The 21,621-nt window shown below is 43.6% G+C and overlaps 1 protein-coding gene across 7 annotated transcripts in view; it reads left to right on the plus strand.

Moving 5' to 3' along the window:
* Positions 1-21,621, plus strand: part of TBC1D30 (TBC1 domain family member 30) — an 87,379-nt gene that overhangs the window by 47,713 nt on the left and 18,045 nt on the right. For all 7 annotated transcript variants that reach the window (XM_075931080.2, XM_025188268.3, XM_025188265.3 and 4 more), the window contains 4 exons: positions 5,123-5,308; positions 8,359-8,527; positions 10,964-11,132; positions 17,600-17,705. In XM_075931080.2, the coding sequence (XP_075787195.1) occupies positions 5,123-5,308; positions 8,359-8,527; positions 10,964-11,132; positions 17,600-17,705 (630 nt within the window). The remainder of the gene's footprint in view (positions 1-5,122; positions 5,309-8,358; positions 8,528-10,963; positions 11,133-17,599; positions 17,706-21,621) is intronic.

Here is a 21,621-nt window from a genome sequence, read left to right on the forward strand (position 1 = left end):
TAAGAGATAAGGCACCCCTTCTAACATTTTGTTGTCTGTCTCGTTCTGCAGGTGGTGAGGGCCATCAATTCGGAGCTGCTCAACAGGCTCATCTGTCTACCAGATCTGGACAGCGTCATGGCCGGCTTTGCTGCCCTCGGCTTCCTGAATTGCGGAGGAGCGCTCGATGGGACACACATTGCAATCCGTGCACCGCCCCATCGAGCAGCCCAATTCATAAACAGAAAGGGCTACTTTTCTACGGTCCTCCAGGCCCTGGTCGACCATCGTGGCCAGTTTTCGGACATTTGTGTTGGGTGGTCAGGGCGGGCACACGATGCCCGGATCTTCAGGAACTCGTACCTCTACCGGAGGCTTCAGGCAGGAACATTTTTCCCCCATCGCCAGTTTGCGGTTGGGGATGTGCACATGCCGGTGTGCATAGTGGCTGATGCCGCCTATCCCCTGATGCCATGGCTGATGAAGCCCTACACCGGCCAGGTGGATGCGAGCAAGGAGCAGTTTAATGCTCGCCTTAACCGGGCTCGCAACCAGGTGGAATGTGCGTTTGGCCGTTTAAAAGGCAGATTCCGGTGCTTGCTCACACGCCTCGACATGGGGGAGAGCAACATCCCTGAGGTGGTGGCCGCGTGTTGCGTCCTCCATAACCTCGTGGAGAGGAAAGGGGATGCCTTCCTACCAGGGTGGGGTAGAGCTGCTGATGCCCAGGAGAGGCTCTTTGCCCAGCCCCGGACAGCTGCCATCCGCCAGGCTCACCGGTCTGCTGTTGGCATCCGGGAGGCCCTCCGGGAGCAATTCTCCAGTGGAGGCCACTGAGACTGAGTGCACTGAGGGGCTTCTGCCTGGGGACTGGGCCCTGGCCCAATAGAAGCTTCCCTCCACAACCCATCTCCTGACCCTGTTTGGACACATCAGTTACACCAGGGTGTGTTTCAAAATAAAATGTTCTGTTTACTTATTGTTTGATAATATGTACAAAAGTATAAATGTTGCAAACATAACAAAAATTTTTTTCATTTTTGTTGTTGACAAAACTATTTACAATAAAGAAACATTTTGTTGAACCCTTTGTTTAACTGGGGTGATGGGGGTGCTTGAAACCTGGAGGGGGGAAGGGGACTGGAAACCTGGAGGGGGGAAGGGGACTGAAAACCTGGAGGGGGGAAGGGGATCAGGTTGAACGGGGCTTGCCAGATTTCCCTCTCCTGCCTGGGCCTCGTGTTTGGGGTGCTCCACGGCTGTGGGATCGGGTGGTGCACCTGTCGGTTGGCTGGCTGGGGTGCTCTTGGGACGTGGAAGCCTGGGGGAGAGGAGGGCCAGGGGGAGAGAGGGGCTGGGGAACTGTGGGGGCTGGGGGAGAGGGAGGTCCAAGGGGGGAAAGGGATGCTGTTGTGGAAGGGGGGTTTGGTGGGGTGGGGTCATGGGGTGCTGGAGGAGCAGGACCAGGCACAGGAGCAGGCAAGCCGCTGACCTCCCTGAGAGTGGCGTACAGGACCGTGCGCTGCAGGACCAGCTCGTTCATGAGCCGGTCACACCAGCGATCCTCTGCCTCCGCCCTCTTTCGCAGGATGGAGTTCTGCTCCTGCATGGCCTCAACGTGCTGCCTCAGGATGTCCGCATAGACACGCCTGTGTCTGCGGCTCCCATGTCCCCGAGATGGAGATGGAGTTGGGGCTGGGGTGCTGCGGCCCTCTTCCACGGCTGGTCCGGCTGTGGAGGAAAAGAAGAAGACACAATCAGTCCTAAAAACTGGACTCTGTAGCACTTAAAATACTAACAGGATGGTTTATTAGGGGATGAGTTTTCCTGGGCCAGACCCACTTCCTCAGATCAGAGTAACACGGCTACATTTCTATCACAATCAGTCATGTGTGCAACAGCTGTCCAAAAGGCATGCCCTCTCCCTTGAGACAGGGGAAGCAGACATTCTGAAGGTCACACTGTGTGTGTGTGATCTGGGCATCAGCCTGAGCATGACAGGTTTCCCTTGTGCATCACCCACTGTGCACCCACCTACCTCTCCCTCCCCCCCCGGGTGTGACACAACCTCACTGTACTCACCTGCTGCTTCCTCTCCTGCGCCAGATGACGCCTGGGAGGCCTCTGAGGTCTGGATGACTGGCTCCATGGTGAGGGTCGCCGTCTCCTCGCTGTCCTCCTCCTCTGGGACCATGTCCCCGTCTCCAGAGTGCTCTGGGTCCTGCTCAGGAGCGTCCACCACGGGGTCTGCCAAGCCTGACTGGACAAACCACCGTGGTGTGCGTGCTTCTCCTCTGCCACCCAGGATCTGGTCCAGCTCGGGGTAGTAGGGGCAGTAGTGGGGGGCTGCCCCAGACCGGGAGCTCTCCTCCCTGGCCTTAACGTACCCCTGGCGCAGCTCTTTGACCTTGGAGTGCACCTGGTCCTGGGTGCGGGGGTAGTGGCCCTTCTGGGCCAGGGCTTCAGCCATGCGGCCATAAATATCTGCGTTTCGCCGCCGGCTTTTGAGGGCCTGTAAGGCCTCCTCCTCTCCCCACAGCTCCAACAGGCTCTTGATCTCTGCGCCAGACCAGGATGGTGCCCGGCGCTTGGAGCCCTTGGCTGGGTCCCCAGAAGGCTCTGTGGAAGGGCCAGCACGGTCTTGGGGCTGGGACATGCTGCAGCAAAGTAGCCGTGTGCTCTGGCTCCTTCTCTGCAACAAGTGGCTGTGAGGGTGCCTGTCCCTTTAAGGAATGGCTGCAGACAGGAACCACAGACGTGCAACCCATGGCCCAGATTGTCCACCAGGGCTTCTTCCTGGAGGCCAATTCTTTCGAAAGAAAGGGCTCCCCCAGTCCACACTCACGTTCTTTCGACGGATCTCCCTCGAAAAAGGTGTTCTTCCTCGTAAAATTAGGTGTACAGCCGTCGAAAGAAAAGCCGCGTTCTTTTGATTTACTTTCGAAAGAACGTGGCTTGAGTCTGGACGCAGGGGAAGTTCTTTCGAAAAAAGGCTACTTTTTTTGAAAGAACCCCTGAGTCTGGACACGGCCAGAGAGACAACCAGTTGTCATAGGGTAATTCATCTGTTCCTTCAGTAAACTGCATTTATTTGCATTCTCTCAATTTTACACTGTATTTTCAGTCATGCAAAGTTTATAGCCCAAAGTTGTTGTAGTTATGTTTGTAAATAAACTTTCTAGACCTCCTAGAGTTGATGTTATGGTATGGTATGTAAAGAGATGTTTTCTTGCTTGAGGATCATACTTGCTGAATTAATAATGGTCTAGCAAATTTCTGATTAAGAATTTGATAGACTTGTAGTCTATAAAGAAACTATTTGCTGGTACACAACTATACTGTGATGTAATAAGTTGTTTGGGGGGAGAAATAGCTCAGTGGTTTGAGCATTGGCCTGCTAAACCCAGCATTGTGAATTCAATCCTTGAGGGAGCCATGTAGGGATCTGGGGCAAATCTGTCAGGGATGGTACTTGGTCCTGTCATGGGGGCAGGGGACTGGACTCCATGACCTCTCAAGGTCCCTTCCAGCTCTGAGATGGGATCATCTTGACACTTAGCCTACAGTAGTGAAATACTGTTTCCCACACTCTGTATGTGTTTCAGTTATGTCATTTCCTTTAAAAATAGGACCCAGTTTTAGGAAGAGAACAGCATAGTTCAAATTATGGTTTACATAGCTCTAGTGTGGGGGTGGGAAACCTTTTTGGTTGGAAGCCACATCGAAATCAGTTGTGAGAAGCTGTGGTCCCTGACTGAGGAGAAAGACATTCTCCTCACACACCAGAGCCTAGGAAGGCCCAGGCTAATAGATTTTGTGTGCTCCAGCTCTATGGTGGAGCAGCGGGGAGGCTGGAATGCCAGTGCAGGCTCCCCAGTGCTGGGGGCCATGAGCCTCGGGGGCCTGATCCAGGCAAGCTGGGGATTGCATCTGCCCCCCCAGGCATGAAATTCCCCACCCCAGCTCTAGTGTCCTCAGCTTACTCTGTTTTACATTGATAGTTTCATGAAAAGAATATTTTCTAAATTCCATTTTTGCTATAGCATCAGTTTACATAAGTGATAATGCTTATATTTCTGAATATTTGCTTGAAAAATGGTACCCAGGGTTGGTAACTCTAAATTATACATATTGCCAGTACACTGCCTTATTAAAAATTAAAAGTGCTGTACATGTTTGTACCTTTCACTCACAAATGAGTTACAAGCTCTAGAACAATGCCCTTTTTGCAGGCATAAAAAATGAGTCTGGGAACATTTTTGCAACCTGATACACAAGAGCCTTATTTTCTCTTTTCACGTCAAAAAGGGCGTGGGCTTTATTAATTTACTAACACAAAGTGCAATTACAAAGAATGCACTGTTAATGTTTAAAGGACTAATGGTTCACTCAAGCACATGTTAAAAAAGTCTTTAGAAAATAGTATGTATAACAGCATAACATTTATATTCGGCTATAGAACAGAACTTGAAATTGCAGCTGCTAATTTTAATGTTAGTTGCCTGTAACCACCCACTCTGGTGCCTTGTTCATACTTTATAGTGGCAACAAATCGTGATATTCCATTGACTGAAATTCACATTGTAATTCTTTCTCTGTGCCAAGAAGTGTTTGGAAAAAAAAGAGAGATGTAACATTTCTCTTTTAGGTTTCTGGTTAAGGTATGGTAACAGCTTTTTTCTGGGTGTGATAATTTTTCAGAAGTAAACAGTACTTTACAAATGAGAATGTTCAAAAATAATTTTGCAGCTATTTATATTTTTAACTCTTTGAACATAGCTTGTAACCTATTGATATTTCAGGAACAGTCATATACTAATCTCTCTTTTGGTAATTTATTTATCTATGACAGTTTTATCTGCACCATCTGGATTACAGAATAGTCTTTTCTATACCCCATTTTCCTGCTCTGTTTGTTGGGAACAAGGAAGTCAAGTGAACAGATGGCTCATCTCTTGCCCGAACTTGGGGCTTTCCTGGATTCCAGCCCTTCGTTCAAATGATGGCATTCTTTCAAAAGCTAACAGTTTAAAATAAATGTGTCTTCAAACAGTAGGAACATAATTATGTGTGTGCAGATTGAGGGAGACGTGAAGTAAGGGAGTGAAATACAAAAACATCTCAAATATCTTTCCTATTTTAGGATCTTCATCGAACAGGCTGCAGTTCTTACTGTGGTCAGGAGGCAGAGCAGGACCGAGTCGTATTGAAACGAGTTCTGCTGGCTTATGCTAGATGGAACAAATCAGTTGGATATTGCCAAGGCTTTAATATACTAGCTGCACTCATCTTAGAAGTAATGGAAGGCAATGAAGGGGATGCCCTGAAAGTGAGTAAAACTGTGCCATATTTCTAACTCTTATGATAGTGAGGATTACATTGAAAAGTGAACTTAATGTAAACAGGGCATAAGTTTGCAGACAGCCTAAAACAGCTCACAGAAAACTGATCCATTTCAGTGGGTCATACTTTATAATAACTCAAAGGTGACAGTTTAAATGTCACCCCTGTTAATGCCCACTGATGACCATTTTTGCAAAAATACCCAGATAATGGGTAAAATCCTGACCCCAATTAAGCCAGTGGCAAAATTCCCATTGACTTCAGTGGAACCAGAATCCAGATCTGGCTCCAAAGTCCCAACTTTCCCTCTTCCCAAGCAGTCCAAACCTCCAGCTTTCCTTGACAGTTTCCATGAGGAATTTGTGTGTTGTCAGTCCAAAAATCTGCAGCATTTTGAAACAGAGTATGAGATCAGCATGAAGTAAGTGTGATTGAATATCAAAATAATCAGTCTGGGGGCTGCTGTACTGAGTGTGTTATTCATTTTCATGTTAAATTGTTTAGAACCCTCTCGTTTTAATTTAAAGCTACCCATGCTATATTTCCAGAATGCCATAGAATCCAGGGACCAGACCACAGAACTGAGGCCTGTCTTGCTACAGGGCACCAGGACCAAGATTTGCCTGTGTTATGCATGGCCTTCCTAAAGTACAGCTTGTTCATCTACATGAGGAGTTTATTACGGGGATTGAATTGTTAAAGGAGATCATGACTTTCTCACAGATACTAACATGTTTATCTGGCTGTAGATATTATGTAAGACGTAGAAACTATGGGCAAAAATAACAGCTGTTAGAATCCAGCATGTATACATTTCTAGATAGATATCCAATTATTATAGGGAGGGCATTGTAACAATGGGAAATACATCATGGAGTAAAATTTGCCTTGTATAATTTTTACCCCTTAAGTGATTTCATCAGTAATTCATAGCTCCTTTATTTTATGACAACCATATGTTCTCTAGTTTATTAAGGGAGCAGCTCCTAAAACACTTCACTAGTTTAAGTAAGCATGTTAAAGTTAACTCTCTGGTTCAATACAGAGCCAAACTGCTTATAAATAAAGTAAATGAAATTAACCTAACTAAAAGGATATGATAGATAAGTGCCATAGGCTGGTGCGGGGGGGGGGGGGGGGGGGACCTCAATCCAACACCCATGTGATTTTATAAAGAGATTTTATAAAAACAGATTAAACAACATTGTTGGGAAGAGGAAAAAATTACAAAATTGAACACTGTTGAGAAATATCCCAATTGTTTGAAAATCTACCACAGAGTCTACTATATGCTAATAAAGTAAATCACTGCTTTAAAAAAACCTCTCCCCTAAACACTTTAGATATCTATGAAGTAGGCAGAAGTGAATATTTAAGACTTACCAAAAGCTTTGTTGACTTTCTAGCTGTCTCTTTCATGTCCAGAGTATTAGAAGCAATATCTTGTGAAAATAACACTCATTGTGCATGTGGCTATGTTAAATATAGTACTTTATGACTGAAGTAATAAGAAATTAGCATAATTGCAAATGTATTTATTACAGTTCTAATTACTATTATTAAATTACTTGTTCTAAAGGTTTGGGAACAGGATAAAGAAATAGTTTTTTCAGAAGGGAGAAAAAAATCATAATGCAAACAGAAGATTAATAAATATATTTCTCAAAATACAATAATCTTAATTACATTGCAGAGAAAGAATAGAGATAATTCTGAGAATCATGAAGACAAAAATAATGCATTAGTGCAAAATAGATGAGTCATGATAATTTGCATGTAACACTTTTTCTGTTAATTCTTTGAAATCCGTAGAAGTATAAAAAGTTCTAATAAATGCTTTAAAAGTTACAGGTGGGGAAGACAGTCATTGAGAGCAAAAACTTCTTATATGTTATATTTCAGGTGCAGGTGGTGATATATCAGTCCTTTTAAATACTTGCATATAGCAGTTTTCATTGAGATGCAATTATATTTGTCTCATTTTACAATCTTAAATATTTTACCATAATCAGTTGGTGAATTATTGTCAATATAGATATCTTCTTTGTATAATTAAACATATTTGTTAAGTTGTGTATTGTTATACTCAGTGATATTTTTTGTGACGATACGCACCGGTACAGCATACCAGCACCTTTTTTTGGGAGCACTTGTGCCGTGCTGCTTTCCCCCAGTACAGCCCCTTGCCAGTCCTGGAGCACTCACGCCACTTTCCCCTGGCACAGCTCCCAGCCGGCCCTGGGCGCACTCACTCCCTGCCGCTTTCCCCTGACACAGCCCCGAGCCTGACTGTCTCCTTCTGTGGGAAATGCAAGATGAAACTCAATTTAGTATGTTTTCATGTATTCATTCTTTAAAATCAAAGTAATAAATGGCGTATACAAATGTCTTATTATACTGCTCAAGTTTATTACCTTGATGAAGTGCAAGATGAAGTGCACTGTACAATAACATCATGCCAGGTAAAATGCAAAAATGGTGCTATTTAAAGAGCAGCGTTGCCACATATTTTGCCAGTAATTTAGATGCTGAATTGGATAGCAAGTCTTCCATTTGTGACCTGTAAACTGCACAGATTGGATTGGAGAATTTCCTACATAATTCAGAGCATCTCACATACAACAACAGAAGTATCGAAAATTAGCTTTGATTAACAAAATAATACTTCCATTCTGGTGTGATTTGGCTTCTATAAGATTTTGATCCTTTATATCCTGTTATTTTTTGAAGTTATCCAGACTCCTCCATTAGCAGTGCAAGTTAGTTGAAGAGTTGACACTTAGGAACCAATCCTGCTGGTGCTCTGCACCTCGAATGTCTATGGATGTTTAAAGTGATGTTGCCGTCTTTCATTATAAAATACTGAATTAAACATCAGACACTTAAAGCACATCTTGCCATGGTATCTAAATTATAGCTAAATGGAATAGAACATACTTGTGCATTTTATATTTATTTTAGAAGTTTTTGCTATTCTTGGAAGATCATTTGTTCTCCTCATCAACCCTACATGACTACTTGATCTTTTTCTCACAGATCATGATTTACCTGATTGATAAAGTACTGCCTGATAGCTATTTTGTCAATAATCTTCGTGCATTGTCAGTGGATATGGCTGTTTTCCGAGATCTTTTGAGAATGAAACTTCCTGAACTGTCCCAGCACTTGGACATGCTTCAGAGAGCTGCTAACAAGGAAAGTAAAGGTGGGTTCAACAAAAATGGCATTGAGCTGTTTTTCACATTTGACTCATTGAGCATCCATTTTAAAAACAACAATGGTTTAAATATATATGTATATATTCAAACTTTGAGAACAACATTTTTAAAAATGCATAAGGATACAGTTGAACTTTCACTAATTGACTAATATAGTTAACATGGCAGGAAAAGGTTCTTACACTGGTGAATCTTGAACTAACAGCTCTTTCAGGTGATGCAAATCAGAGATTACTGTATAATCAGAGATTACCCATAAGTAGTTGTGGACATAATTGGGTTGACAATGCCATAAATTGTGTCTTTGGCAATACTAAATCACATAGCATTGTACAGAGGATGTCCTGAAAAGTTATCTGAATAATTGGATGGCCTTTGATGTCTTCTTCAGTTTCTTGGTGGAATCTGTATTTGAATTATATTGTTATTATGTGAAGACTAATTTCATGGCAGTGGGTTATGGCTGGTTATTGTTCTTCTGGCTAGATGCCTAGTGACACAGACCATAAAATGTCCTTGAATCTGATAAATGATCTTTGTTGTCTGAAAACAGCTCTGCACTCTGAGCTCTAAGGCATAACACTTATCCAAACATTATTTCCTAAACAAGACCAAGTTTTTTGTTGTTTTACATTCAAGTGCCTTTTGAGTTCTAAACCTGAAAATTTTGAAGGCCTTTGTAAAAAATGAGTCTTCTAGGAGATAATCTTGTGATTGATAGTATAAAAACAGCTAAACAAAAAGACTTTAGTTCATGTTTCCTGGCATGGTTATAAAATAATTTTGAAGGGTGATGGGGAGCATCACTGGCCTTCTATAAATCAATCCCTATCTCCAAAATGCATATGAAACATGCTCCAAGCACAGGAACTTCAGAATTTCAAACTGAAGGAGTAGATCTTTCATGAAACTGCTAACAAAAAGGAACTCCAAATACATTACAAAGGCAAAGGCAGGACACTAGGATTTTAATACAACAGACAGGATTTAAAAGAACCACTCCTCTTAGGGCAAGTAGGACAGTTACAATAGTCATCAGCTTCTGCAGAATTTAAGTGTTATTTTAAAAAAAATCTAGCTATTGTGATTGCAGGAGACAAAAAAAAAATCTCTTCCAAATATTAATGAGTATTAACTATAGGGTGCTGTCTTCTGGAATCTGCAGTCATCACCAGCATCTCTACTGCTGCTCAGATCATGTTTACACTACTTTTTATACTGGCAAAACTTGTGTCACTCAGGGGTGTGAAAAAACACACCCCTTAGTAACAGAAACATTGATGGCACAAGTGACAGTGTACACTGTGAGGATGTTAAGAGGTGAGTAATTGGCCAATCGTGTAGTCGATACAGTTTGTATTGACTATATGTTTAGTTGATAAGGGAAGGTGCTCTGTCCTGGCTCCTGTGGGATCCAGGAGCTACCTCGGCTACAGCTCTGCTGTTTAAATGTAGTAGGAGCCAGGCGCATAGGTAGCCTGGCTCCTACTACATTTAAAGGGCAAAGCTGCAATGGGGGTAGGTCCCAGACCCGGCATGAGCAACAACTGAGGAAGCCTAGGTTGGTCCCAGCTCATGCAGCAGGGTCCAGGACTGCTGTGGCTCTGCATTTGAAATGTAGTAAGAACCGCTCGGCTATTACTACATTTAAAATGCAGTGTCGCAGTGGGGGTAGCTCCCAGACTCGGTCTGAGCTGGGACTGAGCTGGGCTTGCTCAGTCCTGGCTTGTGCCAGGTCCAGCAGCCCCTGTCCGCCAGACATCCCAGCTGGACAGGGGCTGTTTCTTTCCTGGCAGACAGGGGTTGCTGCTTCAGGGCTTCCCGCTGGACCCGCTGCAGGCAGATGCTGCTTCGTGGCAGCCTCCCTTCTGTGCTGCTGCCTCTGATATCTGGCTCCCCCTCAGCAACATCTCCTGCTTCCCCCCCCCCTTGCTGCCTCTGATACAGTGGCAGCGGGAGGAGGGGAAGAATGTGAGTAGTTGACTCAGCTAGTCACTTACATCCCTGGTACACAGTGCTATGTCAATGCTAAAGCTTCTCTTACCACCATAAGTACTGCTGCTCATTGGAGGTGGTTGAATTCTAACAGTGGAGCTCTCTCCTGTCAGCATAAAGTAGCTAAACAGGAGATCTTAGGGCAGTGCAGCTGTGTCGGTACAGCAGTGCCACTGTATCGACTATAAGGTCTGTAGTGTAAACACAGCCTCAGTTTTTCCTACGTTAGACTGACTCGCCATGTCATTGTTCACTGCTGTTATTCAGAAGCCTGTGGACAGTTGCAGACTGAGAGAGCTTTGAGCAGCAGCAGTGGCCCTGGAACTACTGTCAGTCTTCAGAATGGAGCACTGCATCAGTACACACATAAAGTAATGTTGGGGAATAATGAACTGTGAATGACTGCCATATTAATTTTTCCATTTTAGGAGGCTATGAACCCCCACTTACAAATGTCTTCACAATGCAGTGGTTCCTGACCCTCTTTGCTACATGTCTTCCTAATCACACAGTTTTAAAGATCTGGGATTCAGTATTCTTTGAAGGTTCTGAAGTTATACTGAGAGTAGCACTGGCTATCTGGGCAAAGCTAGGCGAGTAAGTCATTTTTCTTTCTTTCTTCCTTTTTGTGCAATGCATGCAATATATATGGTTTTAATATGTGTCATTTTTTGAAGTACAGATTACAAATGTAAACATGATATGGCCTTGCAGAAGACTTACTTTTAAAATAGATGTACAAAGTGGCAATATAGCTTTCTAAGTATAAAATGTACTCTAGGGAGTGATCTGGCAATGGCAAGAGGAGTGGTGTGATGACCTTATAGGTCTTTACCCTGTAAAATTTCTATAATTACTTACAGAATACTCTAGATTAAATCAACTGGATTTCTGGGCATAAAAGTTCCTTATCTGTACTACTTGAAAGAAACGTTAGATTCATAGGCCATAGGACTTCTCTGAATTAATTCTTGTTTAGCTAGAGCATATCTTTTAGGGGAAAAAAATCCAATCTTGATTTTAAAATTATAAGTGTTAGAGACTCTACTGCAGTCCTTGGTAAATTGTTCCAGTGGTTAGTTATCCTCATTGTTAAAATTTGTGCTTATTTTCAGGAAGAAACATATGTTGCTAAAGTGTAGTTACAGCAGTATTCAGATCTTTAAAAGGCTAAGCCCTGCCACTCCCCCACCCTCAGGCCAATTAGGGACTCGGGGTAGGGGAGTGCACAAAGTCTCCTGGCCCCCACAAGAGCATGCGGCAGCTAGAGAGACACGCCAGCTGTTTTAAAACAGCCACGTTTATCTCTAGCTGCTGCATGCCTTTGGGGGGCGGGAAGCTTTGCGCATTCCCCATCTCCAGGCCAATCGGGACTTGGGGGTGGGGAACATGCAAAGTCTCTTGCGACCTGTCCTTACCCTTCCAGGGGCATGCAGCAGGTAGAGACACGCCTGTGGTTTTAAAACTGATTGGTCTGGGGGTGGGGGAGCAGCAGGGTGGTCGTGGGCTGGATCCACCAGCTTGACAGGTCGAATCCGGCCCTCCGTGGGTCCTTTGCCCACTCCTGAGCTAGAGAGACGCGTCGGCTGTTTTAAAACAGCTGGTGTGTCTCTCTAGCTGCTGCCCGCTCTTGCAGGAACCAGGAGACTTCACGTACTCACTTACCCCCAAGCACTGATTGGCCTGTGGCCAGGGAGAATGTGTGAGGACACCTAAAGGAAACTGTCAGCTGTTTTAAAACAGCTGGGTTTCTCTCTAGGTGGCAGGGTGGAGGAAGTAGGGGGAAAACTTCCCATGCTCCCTTACCCCAGGACAATCAGGGTGAGGTGGGAAAGCACAAGAAGTCTCTTGGCCCCGCCCCTTCCACCTGACACCCCGCCCCTTCCAGGGTGGCCGCTTTTTAAAAATTATTGCCCATCCTGCCCTATCTAGTGCAATTGTCTGGTGAATGGGTATTAACCGACACATTTTCTGGAAACAATCTGAGGAAGTAATTGCTTTGAAGAACATTTTTAATCAAGATTTTATTAAAGATAATTTATAGATGGTGAGAAATCTGCAACCTGTCTCAATTTGTAAGGGAACAATTATTAAATATATATTTTATTTTCACTATAGATATTTACATTACAGAGGGCCACGTCTCCTTGGCATTAATGAGAGTTTTGCCACTGACTTAATTAGGAAATGTTAGCAAGAACAGACCAACTATCTAATACTGTCAGCTGGAAAACTCTCTACTGGAGTCAGCAAGCAGCTGCATCCAGTTTTTTCCTCTGATACCCAGGAACCTGCCTTCCTAACAACTAACCATTCTCATTAATTTAAGATGAAAATATCCCCAGAGAATTTCTAAATTGCAAAATAAATTACCACTTAAAACTTCAGAACCACAGGCAATTGCTTTTACATTATATTTGCTTTTGTATCTTGCATGTTTAATCTGAAAAATAATTATTTTTCTTTTATAACTAGCAAATGGTGACTAGTTAGCTAAGACTAGGGATGTTAATTAATGATTAATTTACTAGTCGATAGGCATTTCTGCATCCCTCCCTCTGGAGCTCTTGTACATTTCAAAGGAGGAAAGTGGAACTCCAGGTGCAGCCCGAGGCCAGAGGGAAGTGCCACTGACTCCAGGTTGCAAGCAGGTGCCAGCTTTGAAATATACAAGAGTCCCCAGTGGGCTTTCTTGTGAATTTCAAAATGGAAGTGCCTGCATGGAGCCCGGGGTCTATCAGAGGCAGCAAGGAGTGGGGAATCGACTAGTTGACTAGTCCTTAACATCCCTAATGTAGAACAGAGATAAGGAGAATGAAGTGGGTGTCGTCAATACCCAATGAGGGGAATATGCCGTAATTGAGATAGGAGATGACGGCTTGGTTGAGTTCTCGTTTGGCAGACAGACAGAGGGAGGAACAAACAGCAACATTTTGGCATGGCCTGGATATTGTCTCAGTTGCCAGCTATGAGGGCATGTCAGAATGGCAGGCTGAAATGGAGTTCTGAAAGTCACGTTGTTGAAAGGCTGATCTGAGAATCATCAGCACAGATGTGGTAGAGAAGCTGCTTGAGAATGTGAAGTTTCATAGAGGGAGAAAAGGACTGGGCAAAGGACAGAATTCTGTGGGGCTGCCACAGAAAGAAATATCAAAGTGACTAGAGATGTAAAAGGAGAAGCAGGGAGGGACAGAATCACAGAAGCAAAATGGCCAGATTTCAAGGAGCAACCATATCAAAGGCAGCCAACAGATGAAAAAAGAGTAAAGTCCTGAGATTTGACTGTGGAGGGATTTTTAGTGGCAGAAGAAATTGGATTATAAGGTATCTAAAATGGAGCTGTGGGAGAGAAACATAAGGCAACAATTATATACGGCACATTGAGTGAATCTAGAGGTGAAGGGAAGGAAATGATTGTCTCTTTTCTCTTTGAGAATTGTTCACTCTCTGATAATAGCAACAGCAAAAGAAACACCTGGAAATAAAAGTGGAGTAATGTCAGCCTTTTGCATTCAAGTCTTCGGGAGCTCATAGAGATGATGTTTTAAAGAAGTGGAATGCTGCTTTTCTGGCCTCTGATTTTGTACAGAGATAGACAAGAATTATATATTTGGAAACCAAAGTAGCAGTTAAGCCGTGCTGTAATATCACACTCATATAATAACCATATAGTTATAAACACCATATGAACACACTTTCTATCTTTATTATTTTGCTCTGATTGGCCTTCCTTTCAGCTGAAGTGTCCTGACGTTTCAGTTAGAAGTAACAGCTCCAGATTCCTATGACAACTACCATACTTAGACACCCACAGAAGGTGACTCAAGTTTTCCTTCTATAATTGTTCTGAACAACCCTTCTGCTTCATAAGAGGCTATAATAGCAGGCTATAATGGTTACAATGGATGATGGAAATCACAGGTCCTCTGGAAAGACTAATTTGTTGTAATTCAAGGAATACCACCACTCCATAATTGATTATTTCCTGCCTTCTTAACAAGGAAGAGAAAAAATTGTGACGGTCAAGGCAGTGAAGATTCTCCTTCATATCAGAATCTGCTTTTTGTACAAATCCTATGTAAACACATAAGATGCCACCTGGAGTTCTTTGCTGATCTAGGAGGCAGAAGATCAAAAGGAGTCATTCAAAGCTGGATCTCTTATCAGTGAACTGAATTCCTAGAGGGACTGGCTCCGTAGGAAGTCTGTCACTGACAAATTGGAGCTACATCAGCAGATGTTCAGTAGCATGTTATCCAGATGGATCCTTCCTCAAGTTCCTTTTCCTTTGAACCATCACATGCAACTTTTGTTCTGTTCTACACTGTGGAGAAAAAAGCCCGACAGTAGATGAGTTCTTATCACTTTTCTCATGGAGAAGCAGTCTATGTAGTTCATTCCTCCCTTCCCTCCTGTAAAGGGATTTTTGCCCATCATAAGTGTACCTTCTTGTTGCTGTGTCTAGGAAGTAGCTTTCATCCATTGCTGTCCCTCCAGGCTTCAAACTGCTTCCTCTTTGTGACTCAGTCCTCTAGCCAGGTCAGTATAGAATCCCCCCTTACAGAATAACAAATTGCATACCATCTTAGGCAGTCTTCTGTTCTAACAGAGGTCCTCTGCTACCTTGCCAGTGGCTTGTGGAGAACTCAGGCCCCCTTGCTACTCTGTGTTTTAGCCCCAGGATCCTTTGACTAGCAACCTAAGTCAGCTCAGTCTTAGACCTTTTGTTTCCTTGGGCTCATTTCTACCCTATTTCTGGGTTTATGATGAGAGGTCTGCACCATGTGGCTGTGTTGCCCCTCTCAGCTGGTTGTCAGATTCCCTAGTCTGGGACAGGAGCCCAAGATTAACTCTCCCTCTGGATCTCTTCATTGTGCCTGGCCAGTTCCCTTCCTCTCTAGGTAATGGCTGCAGAGCTCTTCGCCGCCGCCTCTTCTTGCTTTCTCTTCCTGGTTGTATACTGCTGTCCTAGCTCTCCCCCCTCACTAGGCTTCATCTGCAGTCATTGCTTATCAAGCTTTGATTTTCTAGTTAAAGGTAACATAATAAAGTGTACTTAGTAGAAACAGTGATTAAGATTTTCAGAAGTGACTAATGATTTGGGGTGTCCAATTTGAGACACGCTGCGTTCCAGAAAGTGTTGTGCGCCTTACAAAATCAGGGTCTTTCAAGGTGTCTTCAGGTGGGAGCATAAAATCACTAGTTAGTTGTGTAAATATTTGCCTGTAACTTTTTCTCTGATGTCTTGGTGACTTTAATGCACATATTCATTTTTTGTTCTCTTCACATCTTTCTGTGAAGTGTATTTCCATCTTTCTTTCCATGTAATTTCTTTCGCACCGGAAGAATACCTCTCCCATTTACACAACAGGTATATAATGTTCAGGAAAGCCCTACAGGGACTTCCCCTGCTTAAGGTGATTTGCTCCTGACTGCATTATACTAAAGGGCTGTGTATACATTCCGGAAAAGGGATGCAGATTAGACCAGTCAGAATTGCAAATCCGCGGGGGATTTAAATATCCCCCGAGGCATTTGCATTTACATGGCTGCCACTTTTTTCCGGCTTGGGGATAAGCCGGAGAAAAGCGCTTGTCTAGACGCGATTCTCCGGAAAATAAGCCCTTTTCCAGAGGATTTCTTATTCCTACTTGAAAGTAGGATTTGCAATTCCGACTGGTCTAATCTGCATCCCTTTTCCAGAAAAGGGGTGCCGTGTAGACACAGCCAAGGAGACTGAAAATCTGCTCCCTGGCACCTTTAGCTTCTACTCCAGTAATGACAGTAAGACTTGGGCTAGTCACAGGCCTGACTCATCATATGCTGTTTAAAAATTAAAGCTTTCTATACAGTATGTCCTGCTGTGCTGACAAGTACAGTTCTCTGAAAATTTAAAAACTAAAAATGTAATCCTTATAGCCTTCACAACTGCAACATTTAACAACTTTACATGTAGCATGAGTAGGGCCTTAGCAAATTCACATCCATGAAAAATGCATTACAGACCATGAAATCTGGTTTCCCATTGTGAAATCTGGTCTTTCATGTGCTTTTACCCTATTCTATACAGATTTCACAGGGGAGACCATGTTTCTCAAACTGGGGGCCCTAACCCAAAAGGGAGTTGCAGAAGGGTCACAAGGTTATTTTAGGAGGGGGGTCACAGTATTACCAGTCTCACTTCTGCGCTTCCTTCAGAGTTGGGTGGCTGGAGTGTGGCAGCAACTGTAAAGGCAGTGCCTCTCGCCTTCCCGTAGCAGTAATGATAGCAATACTGTATTATGCTACTCTGACTTCTGCATTCAGGTCTGGGTGGCTGGAGAGTGGTAGCTGCTGACTGAGGCCCCAGCTCTGCAGACAGTAGCACAGAGGTAAGGGTAGCAATACCATACCATTGCCATCCTTGCTTCTGTGTTGCTGCTGATGGTGGCTCTGCCTTCAGAGCTAGGCTCCCAGCCAGCAGTCCTTGCTTTCCAGCTGCCCAGCTCTGAAGGCAGCACTGCTGCTAACAGCAACATAGAAGTATGGGTTGCCAGTACCACAACCGTCCCTAGAATAACCTTGCGGACCCCCCCCCCCCTTCATTTTGGGTCAGAACCCCTATAATTATAACACTGTCAAATCATGAAATTTGTTATTTTAAAAATCCTATGACTGAAACTGACCGGAATGGACTGTGAATTGGGTAGGGCCCTAAGTGTGCATAATACAGCACTGCAGATTCTTTTCCACTCCATACTGTCCACCGTGTTCAGACAATAATACTCTCCCTACCAAAAATACCTGCTCTCCCTGCTCTGCTACTACTAGACTATGGCAGTGATTCCTAGAATCTCATATGTGTTCATGAATTCCTGACATGTGCTAACACAGAGTGAACACTCCCTCAGTGCAGTGAACCATAGACGACTTCCTGTGATCTGCTGGGTTTTTTAAAATGGTAGTTTTCTTTGCAGTAATCCAAAGGCTTTAAGTCAGCAATATAGAGGATGTTTTGTATGATTGTCCTGTTCGCTTTTGAAATGTATAATTGGATCAGAAGAAAAATTTGTGTTGTGATACAGGCAGATTGAATGCTGTGAAACTGCCGATGAATTCTACAGTACTATGGGTAAACTGACGCAGGAGATGCTGGAAGACCATCTGATAGACAGCAATGAGCTCATGCAGGTTAGTAAGCAGTGGTTAATGGTATAATTCGTGTTATTTATTTGTATTGTAAAAAATCTTCAGTTTTCTGTGTGTGAAGGATGAGATTTTTGTTAAAATGTTGTTTCAAGAAACTTTAAGACAACAACCTCCTGTCAACTAACCTATCAATGGAGCAGATACATTATCAGTGGTCAAAGCTAAAATACCCCACAATAGATAAAAAATAAAATCTTTGTTTATAAGAACAATTAGTCCTTCTTTTGACAAGGAGTTGCCAATCAATTGCTTTTGTGTTACACTCAATGAGATTTTGAGCTATATAATGCGATGTCTCATTGTCAGCCGACGGTCAGGGCAGTGAGTCCCTTATGACCGGCTGAAGTTCTTTTAAATTGTGCTTGGTTCTGTTACAGCAACTGAAGGAGTCAGGTTAAAGCTTAAACAGTTACTATTTATTGTTACAGGGTAAACTTAGTTGTTAAATGCTACTACTGTGTTACAGATAACACAGACACTACAAAGGACAGGACAGAAATTACACTAAGAAGTCACTTACAGGTACCATGAAACCCTTTGGTTCTCTGAGCTCTTATTAAATGCATGCAAAATAGACACATAGCAGGTATATTCTCACCCCTGCGTTCCAGACTTGGCGTGGCCAGCGTCTTTCTCTCAATCCCTCGGGAAGAAGTAGGGCGAGGTTGGGCGTCCCACAGACCTCGGGAGACAATCAATACCTGCCAGCAGGTATAGATGATTGGAGCTCAAATGGGGTGGGCTGCTTGAACCTCTTTTATACCCCTTGGGTCATGTAGGCTTCTTCCTGGGCTCAAGTGGCCAATTAGGAAAAATGGCTTTGAATGCCAAGTTTCCCACGAAGGGTGCAAAGCATAATTTACACCTGGGAAAATGCAGACAATGGGCACCTCTGGTATGTGATGGGCGAAGATTCCTCTCTGGGACAGTGCAGGCGTGTCAATTACTGGTACTAGCCATCAGGGCGACGGGAGGCCCCGGGTCGTCAGCTAGCCCATTTACTGTCTGGTTTCTGTTTATGGTAGAGTCAGGGACAGGCAGCAAACCTGTGTTCCCAGGGCATCAAAGGCTGACTGCCTTTCTCTTGCTCTCTGGGGGGGGGGAAAACAAGATGGGGCTCGTGGAAAAACAAGATGGGGTTTTGTGTCTGGCTACACTCATTTCTAATTTTTTGCCTTAAATTATATTTATTAACATGGGATCTTCATATTCAGTACATTTTATGGGTGACTAACTAGCTCATCAACTGTGTAAAAAAAAAAAAACAACTCCTTTGTTTAAAAGAAATAAAATCCACTGAACTGTTAGTTGCAAATTATAAACAAAATGTGTTTGCTTGTTCTGGTTGCCTTCTTAAATCCCAAGTCATTGAATAATAATGAAAAAGGCCTTCACTATTGCAGATGGAGTTTTCTACCGGCAGTTAAAGTGCTAAATTACAGAAACATTTTTTTCTTGCTCTGCAGTTGCACCCATTCAACAGATTAAGTATTTGTGTGCATCCATAATTCTGAGAGCTAGGGGCTTGATTCTGTGCTCATTCAGCTCAGTGGCAAAGCTCCCATTGACTTTCATGGTACTGATTTAGGGCCCCAGTGACTAAATGGGTGCTGTTATGGGACTGAATAACAGTCTCCAATACTACGGCTGTGTTGAGGCTTAAATAAAATGTTCTGGTTTAAATATCTTTAATTAGATTATCTCAAAATAAGAAACCTATGGTAGGTTTTTGTCACTCTCTAACCTGTGCACTTATTCTGAGAGTTCTTACTGACTAATCCGTAGAACTGCCTTCCAAACTCCAATTTAGTGTTAAAGCAGAGAATCACTGAAACAATATGTAATCTTGGACAATTTGACATTCTTTTTTCCTTGTGAAAGAGTGTTATGGATGAGAGGTGGTTAGTAATTTGGCTTTAGTTTCCTTTTTAAAAAGTGACAATTTACTATCTGAATTGCCCACTTACATTTCTAAATTGATTTTTATAGTTGTTCTCAGCAAAAATCAAATACCGAAGAGGAAATGATGAATGCCAATTCAAGCTGTTGCCATTTCTGTATTAGTTATCTCAATTCCTGGCTTGATGGGTAGTAGAAAATCGAGATGTGGCATGTGTCGTAAAAATAACATTGGTGGACCTGAAGTGGGTAAAGGGTTTCACAACAACAGATTTTTGTTTTCCTTTCTGTTTGTGCATAATCATAGAATCATAGAATATTAGAACTGGAAGGGATCTTGAGAGATCATCAAGTCCAGTCCCCTGCCCTCATGGCAGGACCAAATACCATCTAGATAATTCCTGATAGCTGTTTATCTAACCTGCTCTTAAATATCTCCAATGATGGAGATTCCACAGCCTCACTAGGCACCTTATTTCAATGTTTAACCACCCTGAAAGTTAGGAATTTTTTCCTGATGTCCAACCCAAACCTTCCTTTCTGCAATTTAATCACATTGCCTCTTGTCCTGTCATCAGAAGCCAAAGAGAACAACTTTTCTCCCTCATCCTTGTAACACCCTTTTAGGTACAGTAAACTTCTGATAATCCGGCACCTTTAGGACCCAGAGGGTGCTGGATTATCAGATATGCCAGAGTACTGGAAGGGGGGCTATCAGGGGTCTGGAGTGGGGTGTGGGGTCGGCGGGGAACTGCACAGTGTGGGTGAGGGCGGCGGCGTGGGACCAACCCGGCAGAACCCAAGCTGCTCTGCCCCACGGCTTCGCCAATCCGCCGCTGGTCAGTTTCAGCAGCAGCGGTCTTGGGGAAGCCGGGGGCAGAGCAGCCGGGGTGCTATCAGGTTGGTCCTGCAGTACCGCCCCTCACCTAAGCGGCGCTGTAGGACCAACCCGGCAGCACCCCAGCTGCTCTGCCACCGGCTTCCCCAAGTCATCTGCTGGTCAGTTTCAGCAGCGGCGGACTTGGGGAAGCTGGGGGCAGAGCAGCTCCAATTGCCCGGCTGGCCAGAGCACTTCCGGGTTCCAGTTGGTGCCGGACTATTGGGAGTGCTGGACCACTGGATGCCAGAGAATTGGAGTCTTACTGTACTTGAAAACTGCTATCATGTCCCCTCTTCAGTCTTCTCTTTTCTAAACTTAAATTCTTTCAATCTCCCCTCATAGATTATATTTTCTAGACCTTTAATCATTTTTGTTGCTCTTCTCTGGACCGTCATCAGTTTCTCCAAATCTTTCATGAAATGTAGTACCCAGAATTGGACACCGTACTCCAGTTGAGGCCTAATCAGCGCAGAGTAGAGTGGAAGAATGACTTCTCAAGTCTGACTCATAACACTCCTGTTAATGCATCCAAGAATCATGTTTGCTTTTTCTGCAGCTGTGTCACACTGTTCATTCATATTTAGCTTGTGTGCACTATGACCCCTAAATCCCTTTCTGAAGTACTCCTTCCTAGACAGTCACTTTTCATTCTGTATGTGTGAAGCTGATTGTTCCTTTTTAAATGGAGTACTTTGCATTTGTCCTTATTAATCTTCATCCTGATTACCTCAGACCATTTCTCCAGTTTGTCCAGATCATTTTGAATTATGACCCTATCCTCCAAAGCTCTTGCAACCCCTCCCAGCTTGGTATCATATGCAAACTTAATAAGTGTACTCTCTATGCCAATATCTAAATCGCTGATGAAAAAGTTGAATAGAACCAGTCCCAAAGCAGACCTCTGCGGAACCCCACGTGTTATGCCCTTCCAGCAGGACTGTGAACCACTGAGAACAGTTATCCTGTCAGTTATGCACCTACCTAGCCCCATCTAGGTTGTACTTCCCTAGTTTATTGATAAGGTCATGTGAGACCATATCAAATGCTTCACTGAAGTCTAAGTATACCACAGCCACCATTTCTCTCTAATCCACAAGGTTTGTTATCCTATCAAAGAAA

Source organism: Pelodiscus sinensis, chromosome 1 (genome assembly GCF_052426305.1).
Source record: "Pelodiscus sinensis isolate ZL-2025 chromosome 1, ASM5242630v1, whole genome shotgun sequence".
Lineage (NCBI taxonomy): Eukaryota > Metazoa > Chordata > Testudines > Trionychidae > Pelodiscus > Pelodiscus sinensis.